General features: G+C 39.4%; 1 protein-coding gene across 19 annotated transcripts in view; it reads right to left on the bottom strand.

Annotated features, from left to right (window-relative positions):
* ABI1 (abl interactor 1) overlaps positions 1-22,735 on the bottom strand; it is a 117,957-nt gene that overhangs the window by 22,068 nt on the left and 73,154 nt on the right. For 10 of the 19 annotated variants that reach the window (XM_070501347.1, XM_014868222.3, XM_070501349.1 and 7 more), the window contains exons 3-5: positions 7,008-7,184; positions 1,612-1,626; positions 784-884 (exon numbers count right to left, since the gene is read on the bottom strand). In XM_070501347.1, coding sequence (XP_070357448.1) covers positions 784-884; positions 1,612-1,626; positions 7,008-7,184 — 293 coding nt within the window. The remainder of the gene's footprint in view (positions 1-783; positions 885-1,611; positions 1,627-7,007; positions 7,185-22,735) is intronic. The other 9 variants (XM_014868237.3, XM_014868229.3, XM_070501348.1 and 6 more) reach the window with 1 other exon arrangement.

Genomic DNA, 22,735 nt, shown 5'->3' with positions numbered 1-22,735 from the left:
TGTTTTTTCCAGGGACAAGAGGTTTGTTTACAGAATGAAAATGGAAACTAAGATTCTCTACAAAAGTTAACTGTTACTATAAAATAATGATTCCCCACCCCTCCACCAAAAAAGAAGGAATCTAATATATTATTTCCTATGTCAAGGTGAACAATCTTTCAGAAATGTCTTACCAATTATTCAATATTTTTATTGCATGGACAATTGAGAAGGAAGAGCCACCAAGTGCTATCTTTTCTACTTCTCCTACTGGCCTTCCCACAAAGCTATGCAAGTGTCAAGGGCCCTAAGATCACCAGCGGAAGCACAGTCAGAAACACCTCAGGTAAAGAGTCCCTGAGTCTCAGGCACCAAGTAATAGGGGAAACGGCAGAGCTGCAGGCTGCCAAGCTGAACTACACAAAACAGACCGCTTACTCAAAGTTCCATAATACAAATACTGTAAATACAGGTGAAGTCACCATAAGAGGATTTATCATGAAATAAACTTAAGACTTATATTTAAAAAAAAAAACGAATTAGAAGATAAAAAATAAATAATGCTCATTTACACATACACAAAAGAACCTTCCTAGGTCAGTACAGACTTCTATAGAGAATATTATAAAACAGGCAGATTCATTTTGGATTCTGTTTATGGAAATAAGAACCAAAATCAATCTATAAAAAGTAGCGTCACATGGAGAGGGGCCCTTAGTAAGGATCCATATATTTACTTAAGTCCCAGAAACACCTTTCCCTTTAGCGTACGAATTTTCTTGTAAAATGTAGTTGAATTCTTACCCCAGCGTTCCCCGGCCTGACATGGGAGGACTCGGCGGCTTCTGAGTAGGAGGATTTGTTCTCGACAGTGTGCCAGTTCTTGCAGGCTGGTTATTTCCATGCTGAAATGTGGAAAGAAAAGCCTTTATTTTTATATCAAATTGTTCTCTTGGTGTTTTGACACCATGTATTATTTTTTTTTAATATCAGAATGTGAAGTAAGGATTCCCAGACAGTTTAAATAATAGACTTTGGTACTCACCACATTTTCAAAAGTCAAGAAACCACTTGCACTTGGCTTTTCCTATTATTTTGTGCTATTCATACCAATTTATAGCCAAATACAGGTGAGATTAGTGGATTTTATATTATTGTCAAACATGTTCACTAAGATCAAACTTATCTACATTCAAATACTGGGTTCCTCAAAATTTCTGAAATGTGTACATGAATATAAACTACAGATCTCAGTGTCAATTTGCTGAAATATGCATCTGAAAAATCATCTTTATCCTAACAATTTAGTAACAAAGTCATACATGATGTCTGGGAAACCTCCTAATTGTAAGTCAATAAAAGCAAGGCAACTATCAAAAAATGAGCAAAGCAATAAATGTTAGCAAAATTAATGTTCCTATATAAATGCAGATGTCAATATATCTTTGATATATTAACACATTCAAGCTAAACATTGCTGATTTGAACTGAGTTTGAGTATATTTAATCTACATAAATCCTATGGGGAAAAAGCAGACAGACATAGGAAGAGTTCTCAAATTTTAGTGGCTCTGCAGCCTCTATCAATATAGAGGGTATACTGTGGATCAAGTGATAAGTAATATCTCTTACCTTGGCTTTTAGCCACTTTACGTTGGCAAAAAAAGGGGGGAAAAAGTAGAAATTAATTCTAAATAAGTTATATCTGGTAGGACAGGTTTACATTTACAGTTATGCAATTCATGTTAATAAGCTTTTACCCAGCCATATTTCAAATATTTTGTAAGAAAAAGATATCCATAAGCAGTAAGGAAATATTCACGTGTACCATATCTTCTTCAAAAGAATATGTTCAAAAGGAAACCACCACTTAATTACACCAATCTCATGCAGGTCCAATAAGTTCTTAGGTCAGTACTTTATCCTAAGGAACTAATCCAACTGAATCACGGATGATTAAAAAAACTAACTTTGATTTAAACACAAATACCGTAACCCATTAAATGTAAGGCTACTTTAATACATCAGCATACAAGACCTAAGACTTACTGGATAATGAATGCCCAAGTACGAATATTTATTATTTGAATGGTAGTAGAGTATCATAAAGGTGACAAATTGCAAATGTTAAAATTCAAAATCACAGGTTGCCTCCCAATTCACAAAAGGGCCTAGTACCTCAGTGTTTAAAAACAACATCACGATGCACAGTAATAGCTTAGCCAGATTCTAACTAAGGAATAAACAAACAAGGTCTGGAAACTCTCTCATTTATAACTTATGAATCCAAATCTGAGACGGCCAACATTAGTGGGAAGTTCCAGGTTGCTCTCGTTCTAAGTTTTCTTCTGGACCCAGTTTAGCCAAGATTCAAAACTGAACAACAGCTGCTTTGATCGTAAAGGTTACTTCTATGAAATATGTACACATGAAATAATATGAACATATGTATATATGAATAACATGAAATAATGCACACAGTCCTAAAGCATCACTACATGTACTAGGCCGCTTCAGAAAAACTATCTTTAGATCGTAAAATATAACTTTTTATAGATTTTTTGGGTTTCCAGTTCTTTCTATAACATCTGCCATTCTAAATATGTATCTATCATTTTTCAAGTGACCATTAAGGCAACATCAAGGAAATTATCCAAAGGAGGAATGTACTTGGTCTTAGATATAGTCTCATTTCTAGAAACTGTGCCAGAATTTTGGTATTCTTTGCTTCTTTAGAATGATATTGCTCATTTTTATCTGAAAACAATTCTGGAATCCCATTTAGCTGCTACATTTCATATCTGGATTTAGAAATTAAACTTGAATAATAATATTATCCTTGAAGAGGAGATATACTAATGTGACAGCATTACAATGCACTAAATACTATTCTAAAGTAACTGAGAAATATTCTAAATATGACCACCTATCTTCCCTCATTTGATGCTTTAAGTGAACAAAAAGCAAAAAAAAAGTTCACATTCAAGTATAAACTGGTCCCAAATGAAAGAACGAAAGGAGAATTTGATTGGGAATGAAAATTCTAGCTGAACTCTGCGACTATGCAATGGTGTAAACTTCAACCTTGTATGGAGCTCAGCCTCCTCTATTAAGAGTGTGTTTATATATACATATGGGTTGGGGAGTATTAGAAGGAAATAATCTCTATATCTTACAGCTCAAAATATTATAGCTGGCAATCTACAAAATTTTTCCACTTAAATGTCCCCAAAATACATGCAAAACTAGACTTTTTATTTCCTTAAGATTTCACTGCATTTCCTTAACATTTACATTTATGGGTAAGCCATTTTACCATTTCCCTGGAATCTTAGGTTGAAAATGTGAAAATTAATAAAGGGAAACTTCATTTAAAATGGAGTCCGAAGGCCAGAAGGGGGAGCTCCCATGCAGTACCACTTGAAGTCAATTACAAGAAAGACAGTGTCAGTTACAGACCCCAAGAGAAAGAAGTCCTCAACAGAAAGACAGTCAATTATGGACCCTAAACGAAGTCATCAACAGGATACTGTCCTTAATTACAGGAGTTGTATCCCAAACAGAAAGTGACTCCCCCAACAACTCACCCAATGAAAAAACATCACTACCCTGAACTCCTGCCTCTCTCCAATGGACTTTTGTTCAAAATGACCCCTCCCAATTTCCTCCTTTTTCTCTATAAAATAATGTTCCTCTCTCGTTTGTCGGATTTGCTTATGGTCTGCCATAGCATGCTCATCTGAAATTACAATCCTTTGGCTATTCCTGAATAAATTTGTTTTGCTGGTAAGATAACTGGTCATTTTATTTTTATGGTTGACAAAAACAATGGAATTCTCTTCGATTCCTTCCTATCTTCTGGCCCTAACTAACTCATAAGCTTTTGCATACCACAGGTACTAAAAGCCTCTAAAGCCAGCCAATCCTTCCTTTCATATGATTCATTAGCTTATTCTTCTGTTTAATAAAATTCAAATTTTTAAAAAATATCACTCCTAGGTACATATTAGAAAGCTTTAGTGTCTCCATTAATAAAACGTAACAACTCCTAGATTCCATGGTCTCTCTCTCTCTCCTTTTTTTTTTTTCGGTGAGGAAGATTGGCCCTGAGCTAACATCTGTTGCCAATCTTCCTCTTTTTGCTTGAGGAAGATTGTCGCTGAACCAATATCTATGCCAATCTTCCTCTATTTTGTATGTGGGATGCTGTTTCAGCATGGCTTGACGAGCAGTGGGTAGGTCCATGCCTAGGATCCAAACCTGAGAACCCTGGGCCGCCAAAGCAGAGCACGTGAACTTAACCACCATGCCACCAGGCTGCCCCAGCCCCATAGTCTTTTTGAGGCTTAAAAACAAACACACACATATATGGAAAGTCCTTCGTAAATTATGAACCATGCTATACAGTTGTTAATCATTATAAAAATAAATCTAAATGTCTCTGCTAAGTATTCAAGCCTTCTCTACTCTAGCTTATTCTGAAATCTGTGCTCCCTTATTAGGTAGGGCCTTTTCCTTCTCCTTTATGCATAGATTCTGGTAGTTTCTCTAAGATAGGATTCTCTTATCCATCTCTTACATTATTTCCAAAAGTCAAACAGGACTTACTTTAAGATATTTTTCCATATTTTTAATTCCTACTAAACTTATGTGTACCATTTATTTCATAGCATAAAATACATTAATAATAAATATTATTTAAATGAGATAATACAAATAGGAATACCCAAACACTAAAATTTACATCACAAAAGAAGAAAATATGATGGAATATTAATCTTTGAGTGTGGAAAGCTTAACAAAAAACTTGGAATAAGAAGAAATATTAATATATTTGGATACAATTTTTTAAAATTCTGTATATATTTTTTAAAATACCAAAACATCAAAGTCAAAAGCCAAACAGTAGGAAGAAATATTTGCCAATATATAAGGAGCTGATTTCCTTAACAGAAAAAAGAACTCTTACAAATCAGTAAGAAAACAAATTTCTAAATAGAAAAGTAGGCGAAAGATAAGAAAATAATTCTAGATCTGTAAGGACAGCCTCTCCTTATACTTAAAATACTGATTTTAAAACAAATTTAAACTTTTCCTCCTGATAATTTTGGCCCTGGCATTGTTCATTAACTACTAACCAAATTGCTAACCTTCACACAGCTCTACAATTCTTCAGAAATAAGTAAGGCTGCAATGATCTTTTAGAAAGTCAGAAAAATGGATAAATAAAGTAGCAATGAGACTACTGGAGAAAAAAACAACTATATGTTGCATTTGTATATCACAGAAACAAAAAATGGACAAATAGGCCACATAACACTTTCTACGATATACCCACTTTCCTACCCCCAGTCAAAAATGTTGTATTAAAAAATAGCCCACACAATATGAATGTAACTGCCACAGAACTATACACTTAAAATGGTTAAATGGTAAATTTTATGTTATGCATCTTTTACCACAATAAAAAGTTAAAAAACAAAACTGTGTCTAAAATATCTATATTACAAAAAGGAGATTGCCAAAATTCACATCTGTATACTTCCAGTATACATTATGCTGTGTTTACACTTGCCATTTATAAGTATATGATGAAACAGTTGAATTTTCTCATACAAAATTTCCTTGTCAAATTTGGTTTCATGTTATACTCTGCTAAGTGCTATGTATTGAACTGTTAAATACAATTATTAGGGATAATAGAAGATAGTCACTTCTAAAATGATGACAGAATTTTTTTTATGAGTGTGTATTGCTTCAGTAGGAATAAAAATCAATATTAGGCAAAAGCGGAAGTGACTAACATTAAGTGTGTGTGTGCACGTGCATATGTATATGTGTGTATATATATAAAATTTTTAATCCCAAGGCAGGCAATAATACAAAAGAAGTTCTTCCAGACTCTCAAAATTCAAATCCTGTAGATCAATCTAGTCTAAAATATCTTAAATTAAAATTGAATTTAAGCTCTTATACAGCCCTAGCCATATCCTTGGGTAAAAATACAAGAAACAAACCAGTAGTCTCCTCCTCTACATTTGCAAAGTGTTCCAACTTTACCTATAATTTCCATCATGACAGTGACGGGGAGATTCCAATAATCCCAGAGAAGAATAAAACAAAAGTCAGTGTCATCAGCTATACTCCTCTCTGGATGAGGAACCCCAGATAATTCAGAATGCAACAGATCCAGCAACAGCACGAGTCAGATCAACCAGCTAAGAAAAGTTTCAAGATTCTAGCTGACTCCTAAATAACTATTATAAATATTTTAAAGACAAGGAACAAAATCAAATAATGGTCCTCTAGGAAAGGGACCACCAAATTTCAGAGGAATAGTTTATCCTGAGCAGAGATGGCTAAAGAATCCAGGTCATTCCAGATGCTTGCAAAATGACCCATGAATACCCAAAAAGTAGACAGGCTACAGGTATCCTTCAAGAGTAGCTAGTTCTGCCATTCTAAGAAATGAACATGGGCAACAACCTCTTTCCTAAAAGGCTGTTGGGGTAGGGGGTGGGGGAGTGGGGGGTGGCGCATGGAACAAAATTATATACAATTTTTACTTTTCATAGATTGCTGGAATTACATTCACATCCACACAGATGCATTAATATATACACATATTTAGGAATAAAAGGTTTAAAGTATTTATAATTACTTTCTAAACCAATTCTAGAGAACACAGATGTTTTTATTTTTAAACATTCAGTAGTGAAAGCAAGACATGGTATTCACAACACAAATTTATGATATTAGTCTAGGATTCAAAAGGCTTAATTAATGAATAGTCATTTCAACTTTTATTACCTTCTCGAATACAACTTATTCCAGAGGTAAAATTCTGCCTCAAGCTTAGTATTATACATAACTAATATTAAATAAATGTTCTTTGAAAATTGGAATGGTAGTTACTAGCTAAGAGACTCTATTAATTCTTTAAGAAAATTATCTTTATCACCATATTTCCTATCCAAAACATTTACTGGATAAACTGTTTCAAGTTAACGCAATGTAAAAGTGTTTACCTTGACGCCATGGCCCACATCATCCAGCACTGTATAGTCAATAGGTTTCCGAATATACCTTACAGGGCGCTCCATATTTGCGGGTGCTATTATTTTGTGAGTTCTTGATGTATTCTTGTTTGTTGTCAAAATACCAATCTCTCTTCGAGCCACTTTCTCTTTATGAATGTCCACAGTCTATATTTTAAATTTAAACAAAGCAAGAAAATATTATTAGACATAGTAAATAAGATATATAATGTCCACATATCTTAGACCATACTATATAGGTTGGACCATAAGACTGAATCACATGTCTATTTCCAGTGAATATTATATCTTTCCCTTCAAAATTAAGCAAATTAATATCCTCGAGGCTCACAACAGGGAACATCGAAAAGTGGTTAAAAGCACCAACTAATTTAATGGATTTGATTCCAAAACAATTCTCAGGAGAGCAATTTTCTTTCCAAAGACTTGGTGTGTACGGAAAAGGAGCGGGGTCCTGCTCTGAGTAGCTTACACTTGATTTAGTGGGCATGCAAACAAGGAAAAAATAATCAGTAGTTACAACACAATGACACAAGGGCTGTAGCCACACATGAAAACTTGACCTGAAATTACTCTAAAGGTGTTCTGAGCAAGATACCTATCTAGGTTGAGAAAGGTTCGCTTAAAGGCTATAGAGTAAGTAGGTTTTTCAGGATGAACAGAAGTATAAGAGGCAAATGTGGAAATTATTCAAGGCAGAAAGAACTGCATGTTGCAGACAAAGATGTAAGAGAAAAGATGATAAATAAGAGCAGAGGTTACAAACTGGCAGCACGCAGCCTCCCTAGTACTCACCTTTATGGTTTAAAATAAATTTTTTGTAGTTCAGTTGCCAACATTTAAAATAACTGGGTAGTAGACAGACATGAGAAATGATTATACAACTGTTCAACAATTTAGACTTTGTCCTAATAGTAATGGGGACCCAATAACAAATTTGAGCGACATAATCAGACCTGCATTTTAAGATGCCTCTGGCAGAGGTGTTGAGGACAGACAGAACAAGACTACTGCAGTGAGACCAGCTAGGAGGCAATTACGGTAGTCTAAGTGAGAAGAGGCAAGGCTGTGAATTGAACTGAAGCAGAGGGGGGAAGAAAAGATATTGTCAGAAAAAAACAAGTTTAATGTTAATGCTTGTTTAAGATTCTATTTCACCAGAATTTAAAAAACTGTTTGGGAAAGAACCTGTAATCAAAAATGCTGTCCCATGGGGGCCAGCCCAGTGGTGTAATGGTTAAGTTTGCACACTTCGCTTCGGCGGCTCAGGGTTCACAGGTTCCGATCCTGGGCACGGACCTAGCACCGCTTGTCAACCCACGCTGTGGCAGCATCCCACATAAAATAGAAGAAGAGTGGCACAGATGTTAGCTCAGGGACAACCTTCCTCAAGCAAAAAGAGGAAGATTGGCAACAGATGTTAGCTCAGGACCAATCTTCCTCATACACACACAAAAAAAATGCTCTCCCAACTCCAAAACAAGGTACAGGGAAACAACTCTCCTTGGGTGTCTAGCACATTTACACATCTTGCAAGAAAAGGTACTGACTCCCTTTGTGCTGGACATTTATATAGTAAATAACCTTAGAAGATAGAGCTCCTCCTGGGAGAGCAAAATGCAGGTTTGTTTACTGTCCAGTAAAATAAAGATAATGTCACCCCCCAGAGGAAAGGTCAGGAAGGCTTACTGCCCATTATAAAATATCTGGTCCAGTAGACCGAGAGTTCCTTTGCTGTAATGCACCGAACTCTGCGTGCAGGCATCACTCGGCTCTCTGCAGTATCCTATGGACACTGGGGCTGGTTATCTGGCACAAATGCTGACACTCTAGCTACTGCTATTGCCATGAGTAATGACATCCTTGGACTGACCCAAGAATCTCATAGCTTCTAATAGTATCCATGAAATTGTGGCAAGCTAACTTGTTAGCTTGCATGAAGAGTAAAATCTTAAGCCCTTCACAATTTTTGACAGTTTTGGCAATGAGGATGGAATGCTAACAGAGATAAACCTTTCTAGAAATGGAATGAAAAGCCAGTTAACAGGAACTGAGAGAAGTCCACGGGAATTTTATGAGTGAACATGCTGGTCAAATTGTTTGGTCAACCAGCCAATGAATGGTCCTCCACTTTACTGCCCATTAATGAGGCTGAATTGAGGAGGTAGTTTCAGGTTGAGTATCAGGAAGCAGGTTCAAAGATAGCAGCCTGAATGATGCTCTGGTTACTGTCAACTTCCACCAAGCTGACAGTCAGCCTCAGCAGGTCAGCCCGGTGAACAACTAGTACTAAGATTTGTCTGGCGGAGGGAGTTGGGAGCACATAAGGTTCTATCCCCTTTCAGACATTACAGAGAAATGTGTCTACACTGAGCATGAAAAGAGGAAAATGCAACCACTGTGGGCAGAATCAGGAGAATCTTTAGAACCTTGGCTGGTGTGCTTGGGAGATGTGGGGGCAGGGCACATAATGCTTGTTAAAGAAGAGTGGCAAGAGCTGGCTCTTACTGCTCAGCCCCTCCCGCAGTCCATCTTGTCAATAGTCAATCCATTCAAGATGACTAAAAGGCCTCAGCATCTTTTGGTAGTGGATGCTGTTTGCTATAAGCGAGCTCTGGTCCTCTTGGGTGAATTCCCCTGAGACAAACTCCCATGGGCACTGACTAGTCTTCCAGCTCTTACTGTATTGAATTGGGTTTAAAATGATGATGAAGGTGATTCAGTGCAGAATGAGAAACTCGTCCAAAGAATCTACATCAATTCTTGCTGTTAGTCCTGCCAGCCTCAGCAAACTCCTAGTCCTTATGCTGAAATCAAGCAAGGTTTTAAGAGCTGTTATCTTGACAATGGAGCAGCAAATAGCCTGCATTATGTGGACTCCTAAAAACAATGATGCCACTGTGCAGATCAAGCCCAAGTTAGCCAAAGGGTACAAACACATGGCCCCTGTAAGAAAGCAATGTGGCTGTAGTTGCTGTATCCAAGGTGTTCCCAAACAGAAACAGATGATATCAGTAATGATGACCTTGCCTCAGAATACAGGGCTTTGTACCAAAAACACCACCGATTTATTTGGTTGACCAGCATGCAGCTACAGCACCGCTCAAAACTGAAAGTAAATGCACCTTGTTTGGGGCAGAGCTGCTGCACTCTCCCCACCTCCCCCTACATCCCAACCTAAGCTGCTTTAAAGGGAAAGGTGATTAGGGGTAGAGTTTAGTTCCCCAAGTCCCCAAGGGAAATGGAAGAAGACTAAACATACCTAGGGTGTGCTAGATCACTCTGGGGAGGGGAGGGAATCAAAATTTTACGGCTGTTAGATCCAGGAGCCCACATCACCTTCACACCTGTTCTGGGGAGGGAGAGGGTGCCTGTTTCAGTTACGGAGGTTTGGGTAGGGTTCACAGTGGGGAAGACAAGCTAACCTGTCCTTTTGGGTGGGGCTCTTTGGACCAATTCAACGTATTACTATTTGTGGCTTTCACCATTGAATGTATACTCGGTACTGATCTTTTACATGCCTGCACTGTGAATGCTCCTCAGTGCCAGAGGGGGTTGTGCCAACTGTGAAGAGCCATGTGTAGAAAAGCACTGGGAGCTTTAGCGCCCCACAATCCTTATGATTCCTTTGAGCACAAGTCTCCGTTCACAGATGATTTTACTGACTGGAGCCTGCGGCGAGAGGAGCAGCCTCCACTGGAGATGCCCCTTGGGTATGGATTCAATGCCTCCCTAACACAGCCACCAGATTTATTTCTTTTGAAAAGTTTCCCATTTGGGGATGGATCAACTCAAACTCAAAGACAAACAAGGTAGGAAGGACCTAACAAGCCTCTCTTATCACGTGGACACGGTATATTAAAGAATGCAGCCAGCCTAGCCCCTATAGCATCTCAGCCTTACATGAAAAAGTGGCAGCTATCTCTCTGGGGAAATTTTATCCTCCATTCTGCCACCTAAACCAACGCTGCTGACTCACTGGGGCCCTTGATTCACAGAGGATCCCCTGAATTTCTGCGCCTGACTCACCAGTGATTAAGTTGAAACCCTACGGTGCCCAGTGGGCTGCTGTGGTGTTCAACCTCAGTGCCAGCTAGACAGAACTGAAAATGGGTGTGGCTGCTTTGCTCCATGGGCAGAACTCAAGGACGTTCTCATAGATACAGTCAAATTCCCCTTGATACACCTTGTTTTATTTTCACTGACTCTGCGGCTGTTACCAATGGTCTAGCTGTTCAATATGCCACTTGGAAAACTACAGACTAACATACTAAAACTTGGCCATAAAGTGTGGAAACTAATTGCAGTTGCTGATCAGACCATCTGGGTCACTAATATAGATGTCCATGGTAAGGGCCCACTGTCTGATGAGATCACCTGGAATCAAGTTACTGATCCAGCCCACACTGCCCTCAGTGCTGCCTGATCCAAAATCATGCCAGATGTGTCAACACGTGCACCAGCAGAGAACAGACACAACGTAAAGGACTCTATGTTCCTGAGGCAGAGGCAACCACTCCATCTCAGACTTGTGACTCCCAGTAAAAGACCCTTGTGTCTCAGGGTGAGAGGGGCCACATTACCCACTACTGGCAAATTGGCTACATCAGACCTTTGAGCCCGTCTTCAGACTATCAGTGAGGCCTCACCGCTGATGACACTTTTTCAGGTTACGGTATTGCTATTCCAGTCCAATCAACTGACTCTCGCCATACCACTGTTGCCCTTGACACTAATCTGTATCATGTTTTTTCATTTTCCAAATCATCTGCAGTCTGACAATATGTTTTTATCCCAAAAGTCACTAACAATTAAAGTATGTGATGGCCTTCCAGACTCCCTATCACAGGCATCTTGTATTGCTGAGTGCTGGAACAGCCTCCCCAAAAATCAACGCAAAAAACTCAAAAACAAAAAACAACCAGATTCAAAAATGGACAAAGGACTTGATTAGACATTTCTCCAAAGAAAATATACAAACGGCCAATAAGTACATGAAAAGATGCTCAATATCACTAACCAATAGAGAAATGTAAATCAAAACCACAGTTAGATAGGGGCTGGCCCCGTGGCTGAGTGGTTAAGTTCGCGCGCTCCGCTGCAGGCGGCCCAGTGTTTCGTTAGTTCGAATCCTGGGCGCGGACATGGCACTGCTCATCAGACCACGCTGAGGCAGTGTCCCACATGCCACAGCTAGAAGAACCCACAACGAAGAATACACAACTATGTACCGGGGGGACTTTGGGGAGAAAAAGGAAAAAATAAAATCTTTAAAAAAAAAAAAAACCACAGTTAGATATCACATCCATTAGGAATGGCTACTATTTAAAATTTTTAAAAGCAGAAAATAAGTGTTGACAAGGATATGGCGAAATTGGAACACCTGTGCATTGCAGTGGGGAATGTGAAATGGTACAGCTGCTGTGGAAAACAGTACAGTGGTTCCTCAAAAAATTAAAAATTGAATTACCACTTGATCCAGCAATTCCACTGCTGGGTATATACCCAAAAGAATTGAAACCAGGGTCTCCAAGAGATATCTGTACATTCATGTTCATAGCGGTATTATTCACAAGAGCTAAAAGGTGGAGGTAATCCAAGAATCCACCGATGGAAGAATGGATAAACAATGTGCAGTATATACATACACTGGAATATTATTCAGCCTTAAAAAGGAAGGAAATTCAGATACAGGTTATGACATGGAGGAAGCTTGAGACTATCATGCAGAGTGAAGCCAGTCACAAAAGGACAAATATTATATGATTCCACTTAATATGAGGTATCTAGAGTAGTCATATTCACAGAGACAGAAGGTAGGACAGTGGTTGCTAGGGGCTGGAGGGAGAGGGCAACGGGGAGTGCTGTTCCAGGGGGTCAGAGTTTCAGTTTTGCAATATGAAGAGAGTTCCGAAGATTGGCTGCAGAATACCGCAAATGCACTTAACACTACTGAACTGTATGCTGAAAAATGCTTAGGATGGGAAATTGTATGTATTTTACCATAATTAAACAAAAATTTTTTTATCAACCAGAAAAGGTTCCTGACTATAATACTTTCCTGGTTTCTGACTCTAATACTTTTCCTCTTCCTGGTTCACACACATCAGTAAAGCAGTCTGGTTGCTGAATGCAGCTGTCCCCGGGGAAGAGATCATCTCCTCTTGGCCACCTGCGTTCTGCCCTGACCATTCCTGAGTACGATGCTCCTTTCTTTCCCCCAATGGGACCCCTGGGTTGGCCTGACTGGTCCACCCTCTGGGTGGCAGCCCAGCCAAAAGCAGGCCCTGGGAATTCCAACTTAATTCTAGTTCAGCCACTTGAATTTTCCTGTTGGATTTCTGTGGTCTTAGATAATACAGATACTGACCACTTGGTAAGTAAGTATATTGCTCACCAAGTTCCCTTACAGTGGACCATGTATGCCAAAGTGGGAGACATAATAAAGTCTTTGTAAGTTTAATAAAAATGCCCTTGCCTCTCTTACACCTGACCCTTTCAGACAAAAGGTTTGGGAGAGAGTCAGGGACGACTGTGAAAAAGAGAAAAATCAGCTGCTGGAAGGGGACACGCTGATTTTGTGGCAGTGGAAGGAGAACCACCACCCTGGTGCCTGTGGAAGAAACACTGGAGACCCGAGAAGGTAACAAGGAGGGACGAAGTCATCTGTGTCCATCAGAACCAGCCCTGGAGCATTCCTCACAATGGAAAATGCCCTGTGCAGCTCTCCCACACCGTGCAAGCACCTTAAACTGAGCTGCCTGCGGGGTCTGCCAGACTCTGCCGGAGGGCTCTGACCACACCCTAACCTCACTGCGAAGGCTTCAGGGAGCAGCAGAGGACTGTCTCAGCAGCGGCACCTCTCTCTCGCACAAAACACTGGTCAATACCTCCGGTGTCTTTCCCAGGCTGCCCTCCCTCGCCTCGTCCCCCGCCATTCCTGTAGCTATCCTTCAGTCATTCCAAGAGACAGATGAATGCCACCTGGCTGGTGGCACAGATAATAAATAGGACAGACTAGACTGATTGCCTTCAGGTAATCTCTCCAAAACAAGGACTAGGCTCAATTATTTGTACTGAACTGGGAGCCCTAAGGCCTACCAGCTGTCCAGGAGGCAACATGGGAGAAACCACCAGCCTGTGCTCCCTGACTTAAGTAGGTCTCATTTGGGGGAGAAAGGCACAACAACTGTAAATAATACGTTCCTCATAGGCACTAACTTACCTCTCTTCAGACAATATAGTGATTTGTACCTTAGAAGGTTTTCAAGTTTTTAAGCAAGCAACCACCATGCTTAAACATGCTACACCATCGTGTAGTCCGCAGACAACTGTGACAGCTCCAAAGTAAGGATATTCTTGATTATGGGGGTAGGAGGGCCCTCCTAGAAGGATGACTGACTTGTTAATTATGCACAGTCTGAGGTAATTATCCCGAAAATGAGAATCATCCAATTTCAAAAGTTTGAAATTTCTTCCTGACTTTGAGGTGATCAGTGACATCACCTCAGCCCTGGAGCTATTCAGGTTAGTCTCAACTCACTGGCCAGGATTGTTATGAAGGACAAAATAGCCCTAGACTTCCTGCTTGCAGGCCAGGGCCAAATCTGTGCGTTCCCTAACACTCTGCAGTACTTAGACCAATGCCTTGGGTCAAGTACAAAGTCAGTACAGAAACTTAAAGAGAAAGCCATGTGGTTCTCTAAGGCAGACCCCAAAGGTATACGGCATTTGTTCAGCAGGGAGCACAGCTGAGGACAAGGCAGTTTGGCCTCATCCTGCTACCCTGTTCACAGTAAGACAAACAGACTGGCTCTGGTCCCAGCTCTGTTGGACAGATTAATCAGAGTGACCAGTGAAGAGCATAATCATGGGAATTTTTTTTTTTTTTTGAGGAAGATTAGACCTGAGCTAACATCCGCCACCAATCCTCCTCTTTTTGCTGAGGAAGACTGGCCCTGAGCTAACAACTGTGCCCATCTTCCTCTATTTTATATGTGGGAGGCCTACCACAGCATGGCTTGATAAGTTGTGCATAGGTCCGCGCCCGGGATCCAAACCAACAAACCCCAGCTGCAAAAGCAGAGTGCGAACTTAACCGCTATGCCACCAGGCCAGGCCCAATGGGAAATTTTACCAGAAGCCAAGAAGGTATTTAGAAATGAGGTGCAAATTTTGTTGGAAGGAAAATTATGCTTGGATCCATCACATTTCTGTAGATCTTGTAAGCAGAGGCACTGCCTTTCTTTGTTCCTTACTATCTTGTGAAGTATGTTTGTGTAACTAATAGCCATGAAGGATAGAAATGTCTCCCTCAGGAGCAAAGAGGAGGTTCATTTACTGCCTAGTATAATAAAGATGTCATTTCTCTTGAGGATAAAGGCCAGGCAAGCTTACTGCCCAATATAAAAGTTTGGGTTCTCTAACCTGTAGGTTCCACTCTGGTAACAGACTGTACTGCAATACAGGAGAGGCGCCACAGCCCTCTTCACGTGCCTCTATGGAGCCTGGAGATGGGAACCAGCACAAATGCTAACACTCTGGCTCCTGCTATTATCATGACTAAGAAAGTCCCACATCTCTGACCCAGAAGTCTTGTGTCTTCTATCAGCATCATGAAACCATGGCAGGCTAATTGTTAGCTTGTGCAGACGGTAAAATCTCAGACCCTTCACAGTTCTTAAAACAAAGAAAATCTGTTTTTATGGTGAAACAATTCACTTCTCTGACCATACCCTTTGCCCTAGTAATTCTGAAGATTATCTGATATACAGTCATTGATGTTACAAACTGTAGTTCAAGCTACATTTTTATTTTGAATGCTTCCATATACCTTTTAAACTCCTTTTTCTAACAGGTCAAGCACAAGATTAGCTAATATAAATTATAAATAAATTCCGCTTAACATGGAATTAAGTTTGGGTATTCTTAACTCCATAAAAGGGAAAATACTGAGATTTCATTGGACAGTAAAAATGATGGACCAATACTCATGCTGGTTTGCTCCCAATTCCCTGAACACTCATTCTCTGTCTCCCTGGCAAGGTCACCTGACAGATACAGGGCCTCCAGCTTGTCCCAGGCTCTTTCCTCTCTAGAACCCCTCCTTGGCAAACTCATCCACATTCAGGTTTGAATGACCATTTATCACACATAAACTCTCCTTTATCTATTCTAGACCTCCCCTCTGCAGCGCAGAGTCATACATCAAACTGCGTGAGGTTCCACTTGTATATTTCAATGGTACCTCAAAATGGATGTGTCTAAAATCAAACACATAGTCTACTCCACTCTATTTCAATGTTCCTACTTTAGTTCTCTATCAAGTTACATTAAGTCAGACATCTAGCACTTACTTCATATCCAACATCAGTAAATCTTGTCACTTATACCTTCAAATACCAGAAACTGTTTCCAACACTTTAATCCTAGTCTATCTACTAAATCGTCTCTCACCTTGGCTATTGCAATAGCCTTCTAACTGGTCCACTTGTGTCCATCTAGCCTCTTTCTAACTTGCTCTCCATGGTGCAACGATGATGATCTTTACAAAAAAAGTAAACTTGGGGCCAGACCCGTGGCAGAGTGGTTAAGTTCAGCATGCTCCACTTAAGCAGCCCAGGTTTGGTTCCTGGGTGTGGACCTACACCACTCATCAGTGGCCATGCTGTGGCAGCAACCCACATACAAAATAGAGGAAGACAGGCACAGATGTTAGCTCACGGCAAATCTTCCTCAGCAAAAAAAAGAAAAAAAAGGAAACTTCAGAAAACAAAATGAAAAAATTTGAAGATATCTCACCTGCTTAAATCCTGTTAAAAGAACACCCTACATGCTCCCAGTCTTCATGGGAAAAACAAATTCAAAATGGTCCAAATTTTTTCGATATTTTTCTCAAACATCATCACGTCCACAACTATCCTGAAAATCATCTATTTTCCCCCTTCCTACTTCCCTCACACACTGTAGAACCATTCAAGACACTATTTCAAATTAATTGAAAATTTTTCCTCTGAGTCTACTCTCACCCCAGTCTCCTAATTCAGAGTCACACAAGTCCAAATCACAACCCGTCCAGCAATGCCAAACCCTCCATATGGCAGGGTGAGTGAATAAAGCAAGCAGGAGGAGGGGAGCAGGCTTGCAACATTTGTGTAACAGCAGCATGCACATGTTCACCAAGCCAAAGCGAGCTTTTCCAGGGAGACTAATTCCTTTTCATACTTGAATTTCCTTACTTTCACATTTTTTTCTTCATCTTTAGATAGCAAAAGCAGCAGTCTGATATAAAGAAAATCAGTTTTCAAGTCAAATATACTAAAGATAAAATTTAACAGTAACGGGAGTTGAGAGGGACTAGAAGGCTCAGGTGACCACTCTGCAGCCATCCCTAGACCATGAAGCACAGCCGAGAAACACTAGTTTAAAAAAAAGGCACACAAATGCGAAATCAGAAAACCTAGGTCTGAGGCCAGCCCTGGTGGCCTCGTGGTTAAGTTCGGCACATTCCGCTTCAGTGGCCCAGGCTCGGTTCTTGGGTGAGGACCTACACCACTCGTCTGTCAGTGGCCATGCTATGGTGGTGGCTCACGTGCAAAAAAACAGAGGAAGATTGGCAGCAGATGTCAGCTCAGGGCAAATCTTCCTCAGCCAAAAAAGAAAAGAAAAAAGAAAACCTAGGTTCAAACATAGGTCTTTCACTTACCAGTTGTGAAATTTTATACAAGCTTTAACTCACTAAGATCCCATTTTGCTTACACAAAATGGGGGATGGGATAATATTAGAACCTATAATACAGGTTAGCACAGAGAAAAAGATGATTAATATTCCTGGAGCAGCATCAAAAGACTCCTTGAAAAAACTCACTTTAGCCAGCCATATTTGGCAGGCTAAAGAGAAGAAAGGAGAATGGAGGCAGAGGAAAATTCAGGCAGAGAGAGCAGCATCAGCAAAGGCAAAGGGACAGGAAAATACAACACCTGCTCAGAGATTAGGGAGAATTTAAAATAGCATGAATAAAAATAAGTTGGGGCTGGCCTTAGTGGTGTAGTGGTTAAGTTCATGTGCTCAACTTTGGCGGCCTGAGGTTCATGGGTTCAGACTCTGGGTGCAGACCTAGCACTGCTCATCAAGCCACACTGTGGCAGCGTCCCACATAGAATAGAGGAAGATGGGCACAGATGTTAGCTCAGTGACAATCTTCTTCAAGCAAAAAGAGGAAGATGGGCAACAGATGCTCACTCAGGGTCAATCTTCCTCATCAAAAATAAATAAATGAAAAAATAAATAAATAAATAAGTTGAGCACTACTCTTATTAAGAGTTAATAAAGAAAGACTAAGGAAATTAGAAAACCAAACTTGACAATTTCTTTTCAAAGTGTCGAGCAGGCCCTTTATAATATGAGCAGATTGGGAGTTGAACAGGCAAAATTAATTGCATGGAAAGCAAAAGTTCTAAAGGAATGATTAAAATATTCCAAAGTGATTCTATTTAGAAAGGAAAACATTATTTTCTGAAATGAATGTTTAAATAAAACAATGAATTTCATAAGTAGACAAGATTTTTCAATTATGTTTTAAGATATGATTAATTAAAACTATTATATAGAAATATGTTGTTTTAATTATGTTCCTTTCCTTTTCCTTACCACTTTGGGGAGAGGGGTGTGGAAGCATCTACATCTTTTAAAGATCCTCCAGAAAAATCCTTTCTAATAATCAAAAGACAGAAAGGCAGGCGGGAAAGAGGTATGATAGGGCAGAACTACTTAATATTTCACTATCTTCTACAATTTCATACTGGAAGGCCTACTATCCTCAACTGCCACTGCCAACACAGGGTGGGCATTATAGGTTTCAAGCAAAGAACCTTGTATATAAGTAAAAGCACAATAAACGTTTGCTGAAAGAATAACCACAGGATGAAAATCGAAACACTTTTGCCCTGAATAGAACAAGGAGAGGAGTATGAAAGGGGCAGAAGAAGTGTGAGAGAGTCCTGAGACGAGCCACACAGAGACAGCCTTCAGCCAAGAAAGAGACAATCTTTGTCTGTTACTGCTTATTTGGACCAGACTCTGGAAATGGCCCTCTGCCCAAAATTCTGTCTTACAGAGCTTTGTTCAATAAGCTGGAAACAAGGTCCCAATCAACTGCGAAGTTAACTTGATTCAGAATGACCCATATATACACACTATAAAATAGATCTATTTAGAAAAGATGAGCTGCAAAATAAGACTCTGGTGGAAAAACATAATATAAAACACTTGGATCAGAATTATTTTGAAATATTTTATTCTGGGAAAAACTGGATCTGTCACTAAGACTTTGGCCCATACCCAATTTTTTAGTACCACCCAATGACATTTTTCTCTCTCCGCCCCTCCTGCTTAAGACTTTAAGACACACCAGAGAACACTCCACATGGTAATTATACATCCATCTCAAAAAAAAAATTTGTTATAGTTTAACATTTTGTTACTTTTGTTAATTTAGTTATAACCATTTTTGATCCAAACTAAGACCTAAAATAAATATGAACATTTAAGAGAACACTAGATCACAGTTTATCTTCTAAATATCAGGTCACAAACTTGTACTTATTCCCCCAATCTACTACTTCTTACTAAGAATTAACATTTGTTTGAGTATTTCATGAGAGTCTCTCCCTTCTTAAGAAGATAATACATTTCAAATGCTGTAGGAATGTCAGGCATTATAGTCTAAGACTAACAGGACAGGCTCAGAAACCAGATTCCACAGATTTAAAACTAGATTCTACCATTTACTAGCTATGTGACCTTGGGCAAGTTACTTAACCACGCTTTGCCCTCAGTTTTCTTACCATATGGGTGAGATTTAAAAACAAAAAATTTTATCAACTTCACAAAGTGATTATGAGGATTAAATGAGCTAATATATATAAAGGATTTTCAACAGTGCCTGGCATGCAGAAAGAACTAAATAAATGTTAGCTTTTACTGTTACTATTATTGTCATTCTGTTTCTCAATCCATATCCAAGTGTTTAACTCTGAGTTTACTAGATGATACTAAATCATTAAAGTTTATAGCCAATAATAAATACAACTCTTATAAGGAATCTTAGAAATTCGGGGCCGGCCCCATGGCCGAGAACCGTTCGTGCACTCCAGTTCAGCAGCCTGGGGTTTCACCAGTTCCAATCCTGGGCATGGAAATGGCACCATTCATCAGGCCACGATAAGGAGGCATCCCACATGCCACAACTCTAAGGACCCACAACTAAAAAATATACAACTACGTACTGGGGGTATTTGGGGAGAAAAAGCAGGAAAAAAAAAAAGAAGTTAAATATTGTTACTTAGTTCATTTAAGATGTCCCAGCTATATTAAACATATAACAAGGAATGCAAATCAGTATTATCAGAACAGAAGAGTCAAATCCAACACTTTGAAAGGATTTGGATTATACTCAATAGTAGCCTTTTCTGAGCCTCCTCATTTCTTTCATATTCATCAGAAGACTATTTTTGGTCCTATAATACTTCTTACAAGTAATGACTACATTTAGGGATATTTATACAGAGAAGACATTTAAAGGTACAAATCGGTACTTCATATTAAATTTAGAGAAATGATTACATGTTAATGTCTCTCCCTCCATAGACTTCACCAAAATGACTGCCAACCAATTAATTTATATACACAAATTAACCAATAATATAATGCAATATATTATTAAATATGTAAAATGTAAAGCTTTTTCCTCCCTAGAAGGATAAGGGGAAATAAAAAGAGAAAAATCAGTGGACAGGAACTTTCAATAAATCTTTGGTATCAGAAAGCAAATGGAGGGAAGATTACTGATCAGAATAGAGGAAGCTAGAACCAGAATGCCTGCAAACAGCAAGACAATTTATCCTGAAAGAAAAAAATAACCCTTGAGAGGCTCAGAATTTGGAAGTGACAGGTCCTACAGACTATAAAACCAAGGAACAGAATCAAAACCACAATGAGCTGTCACTTGACACCCACTAAGATGGCTTTAAAAAAAAAAAGATAAAACAGTGTTTGTGATGATGTGGACAAACTGAACCTCACACTTTGCTGCTGGGAATGTAAAATAGTACAGCCACATTGGCACTTCCTTGAACGGTAAAACACAGAGTTACCATACGATCCAGCAATTCCACTCACTCCTAGGTATATAACCAATATAACGAAAACACATGTCTACCCAGAAACTTGTACACAAATGTTCATAGCAGCTTTATGCATAATAGCCAAAAGTGGGAATAATCCAAATGTTCATTAACTGATAAATGGATAAATGTGATATGTCCACAGAATAGATTATTCGGCAGTAAAAAGGAATAAGTACTGACACATGCTACAACATGGAGGTACCTTGAAAACATCACGCTAAGTGAAAGCAGCCATAACAAAGGACCACACATTGCATGATTCTATTTATATGAAGTATCCAGAATAGGCAAATCTATAGAGATAAAAAGTAGATTACCAGTTGCTTTGGGCTGGGTGGAGAGAGGATGCAGGGACTGGAGAGTGACAGCTAAGGAGTACAGGGGAGTTCTTTCTGGGGTAATGACAATGTTCTGAAATTGCCTGTAGTAATGAATGTATAACTCTGTGAATACATCAAAAGTCACTGAATTGTACACTTTAAGTGGTGAATTATACGGTATGTGGATTATCTGTCAATAAAACTTTTTTTTAAAGTGAGGAACAGTGCTAAAAGCTAGAAAATTGAGTGTCTCAATAATGAACAGTGGAGTTCCCAGTCCTTCCACGCACCATGTTCTCAGAACACCAGCACTGCCCTCATGAATGCAACTCTCATGAAAGAAATCAGAAAATTCTCCACTGCAGAAATAGAAGGGCACAAGAAAAGACTTCTACATATTGAAAATTTGGGGCACCCTGCTCAAAGTCCAATCACCCCACCAAGTGACAGTCTCTGTCATATAATTATTGAGTTTCTACAGAAGAATTTTAGTTCCTCATTCTTAAATAGAAGCAGACAGCCAAGGATCACCAGATTATGGGGGAACATTTCATAACGGAGGAGGGGGACCCTAAAACAAACAAAACTAGAAAAAAGATTTTGCAGAAACTACAGGAATACATTTATTTATTTATTTATTTTTGGTGAGAAAGAATGGCCCAGAGCTAACATCTGTTGCCAATCTTCCTCTTTTAGCTTGAGGAAGATTGTCACTGAACTAACACCTATGCCAATCTTCCTCTATTTTATTTTATTTTTTTTTATTTTTTTTTTTTAAAGATTTTATTTTTTCCTTTTTCTCCCCAAAGCCCCCCGGTACATAGTTGTGTATTCTTCGTTGTGGGTTCCTCTAGTTGTGGCATGTGGGACGCTGCCTCAGCGTGGTCTGACGAGCAGTGCCATGTCCGCGCCCAGGATTCGAACCGACGAAACACTGGGCCGCCTGCAGTGGAGCGCGCGAACTTAACCACTTGGCCACGGGGCCAGCCCCAATCTTCCTCTATTTTATATGTGGGATGCCACCACAGCATGGCTTGATAAGCAGTGTGTAGGTCAGCACCCAGGATCCAAATGCATGAACCCCTGGCCACTGAAGTAGAGTGCGCGAACTCAAGTCACTACACCACTGGGCTGGCCCCCAGAGGAATTCTTTAAAAAAAGTATTTATATTATATGCAGAAGAATAAAAGA

The sequence above is a fragment of the Equus asinus genome, chromosome 29 (assembly GCF_041296235.1).
Source record: "Equus asinus isolate D_3611 breed Donkey chromosome 29, EquAss-T2T_v2, whole genome shotgun sequence".
NCBI classification, from domain to species: domain Eukaryota; kingdom Metazoa; phylum Chordata; class Mammalia; order Perissodactyla; family Equidae; genus Equus; species Equus asinus.
The sequence above is the reverse complement of the archived record's forward strand: the minus strand, read 5'-3'. Positions and strand labels throughout refer to the sequence as shown.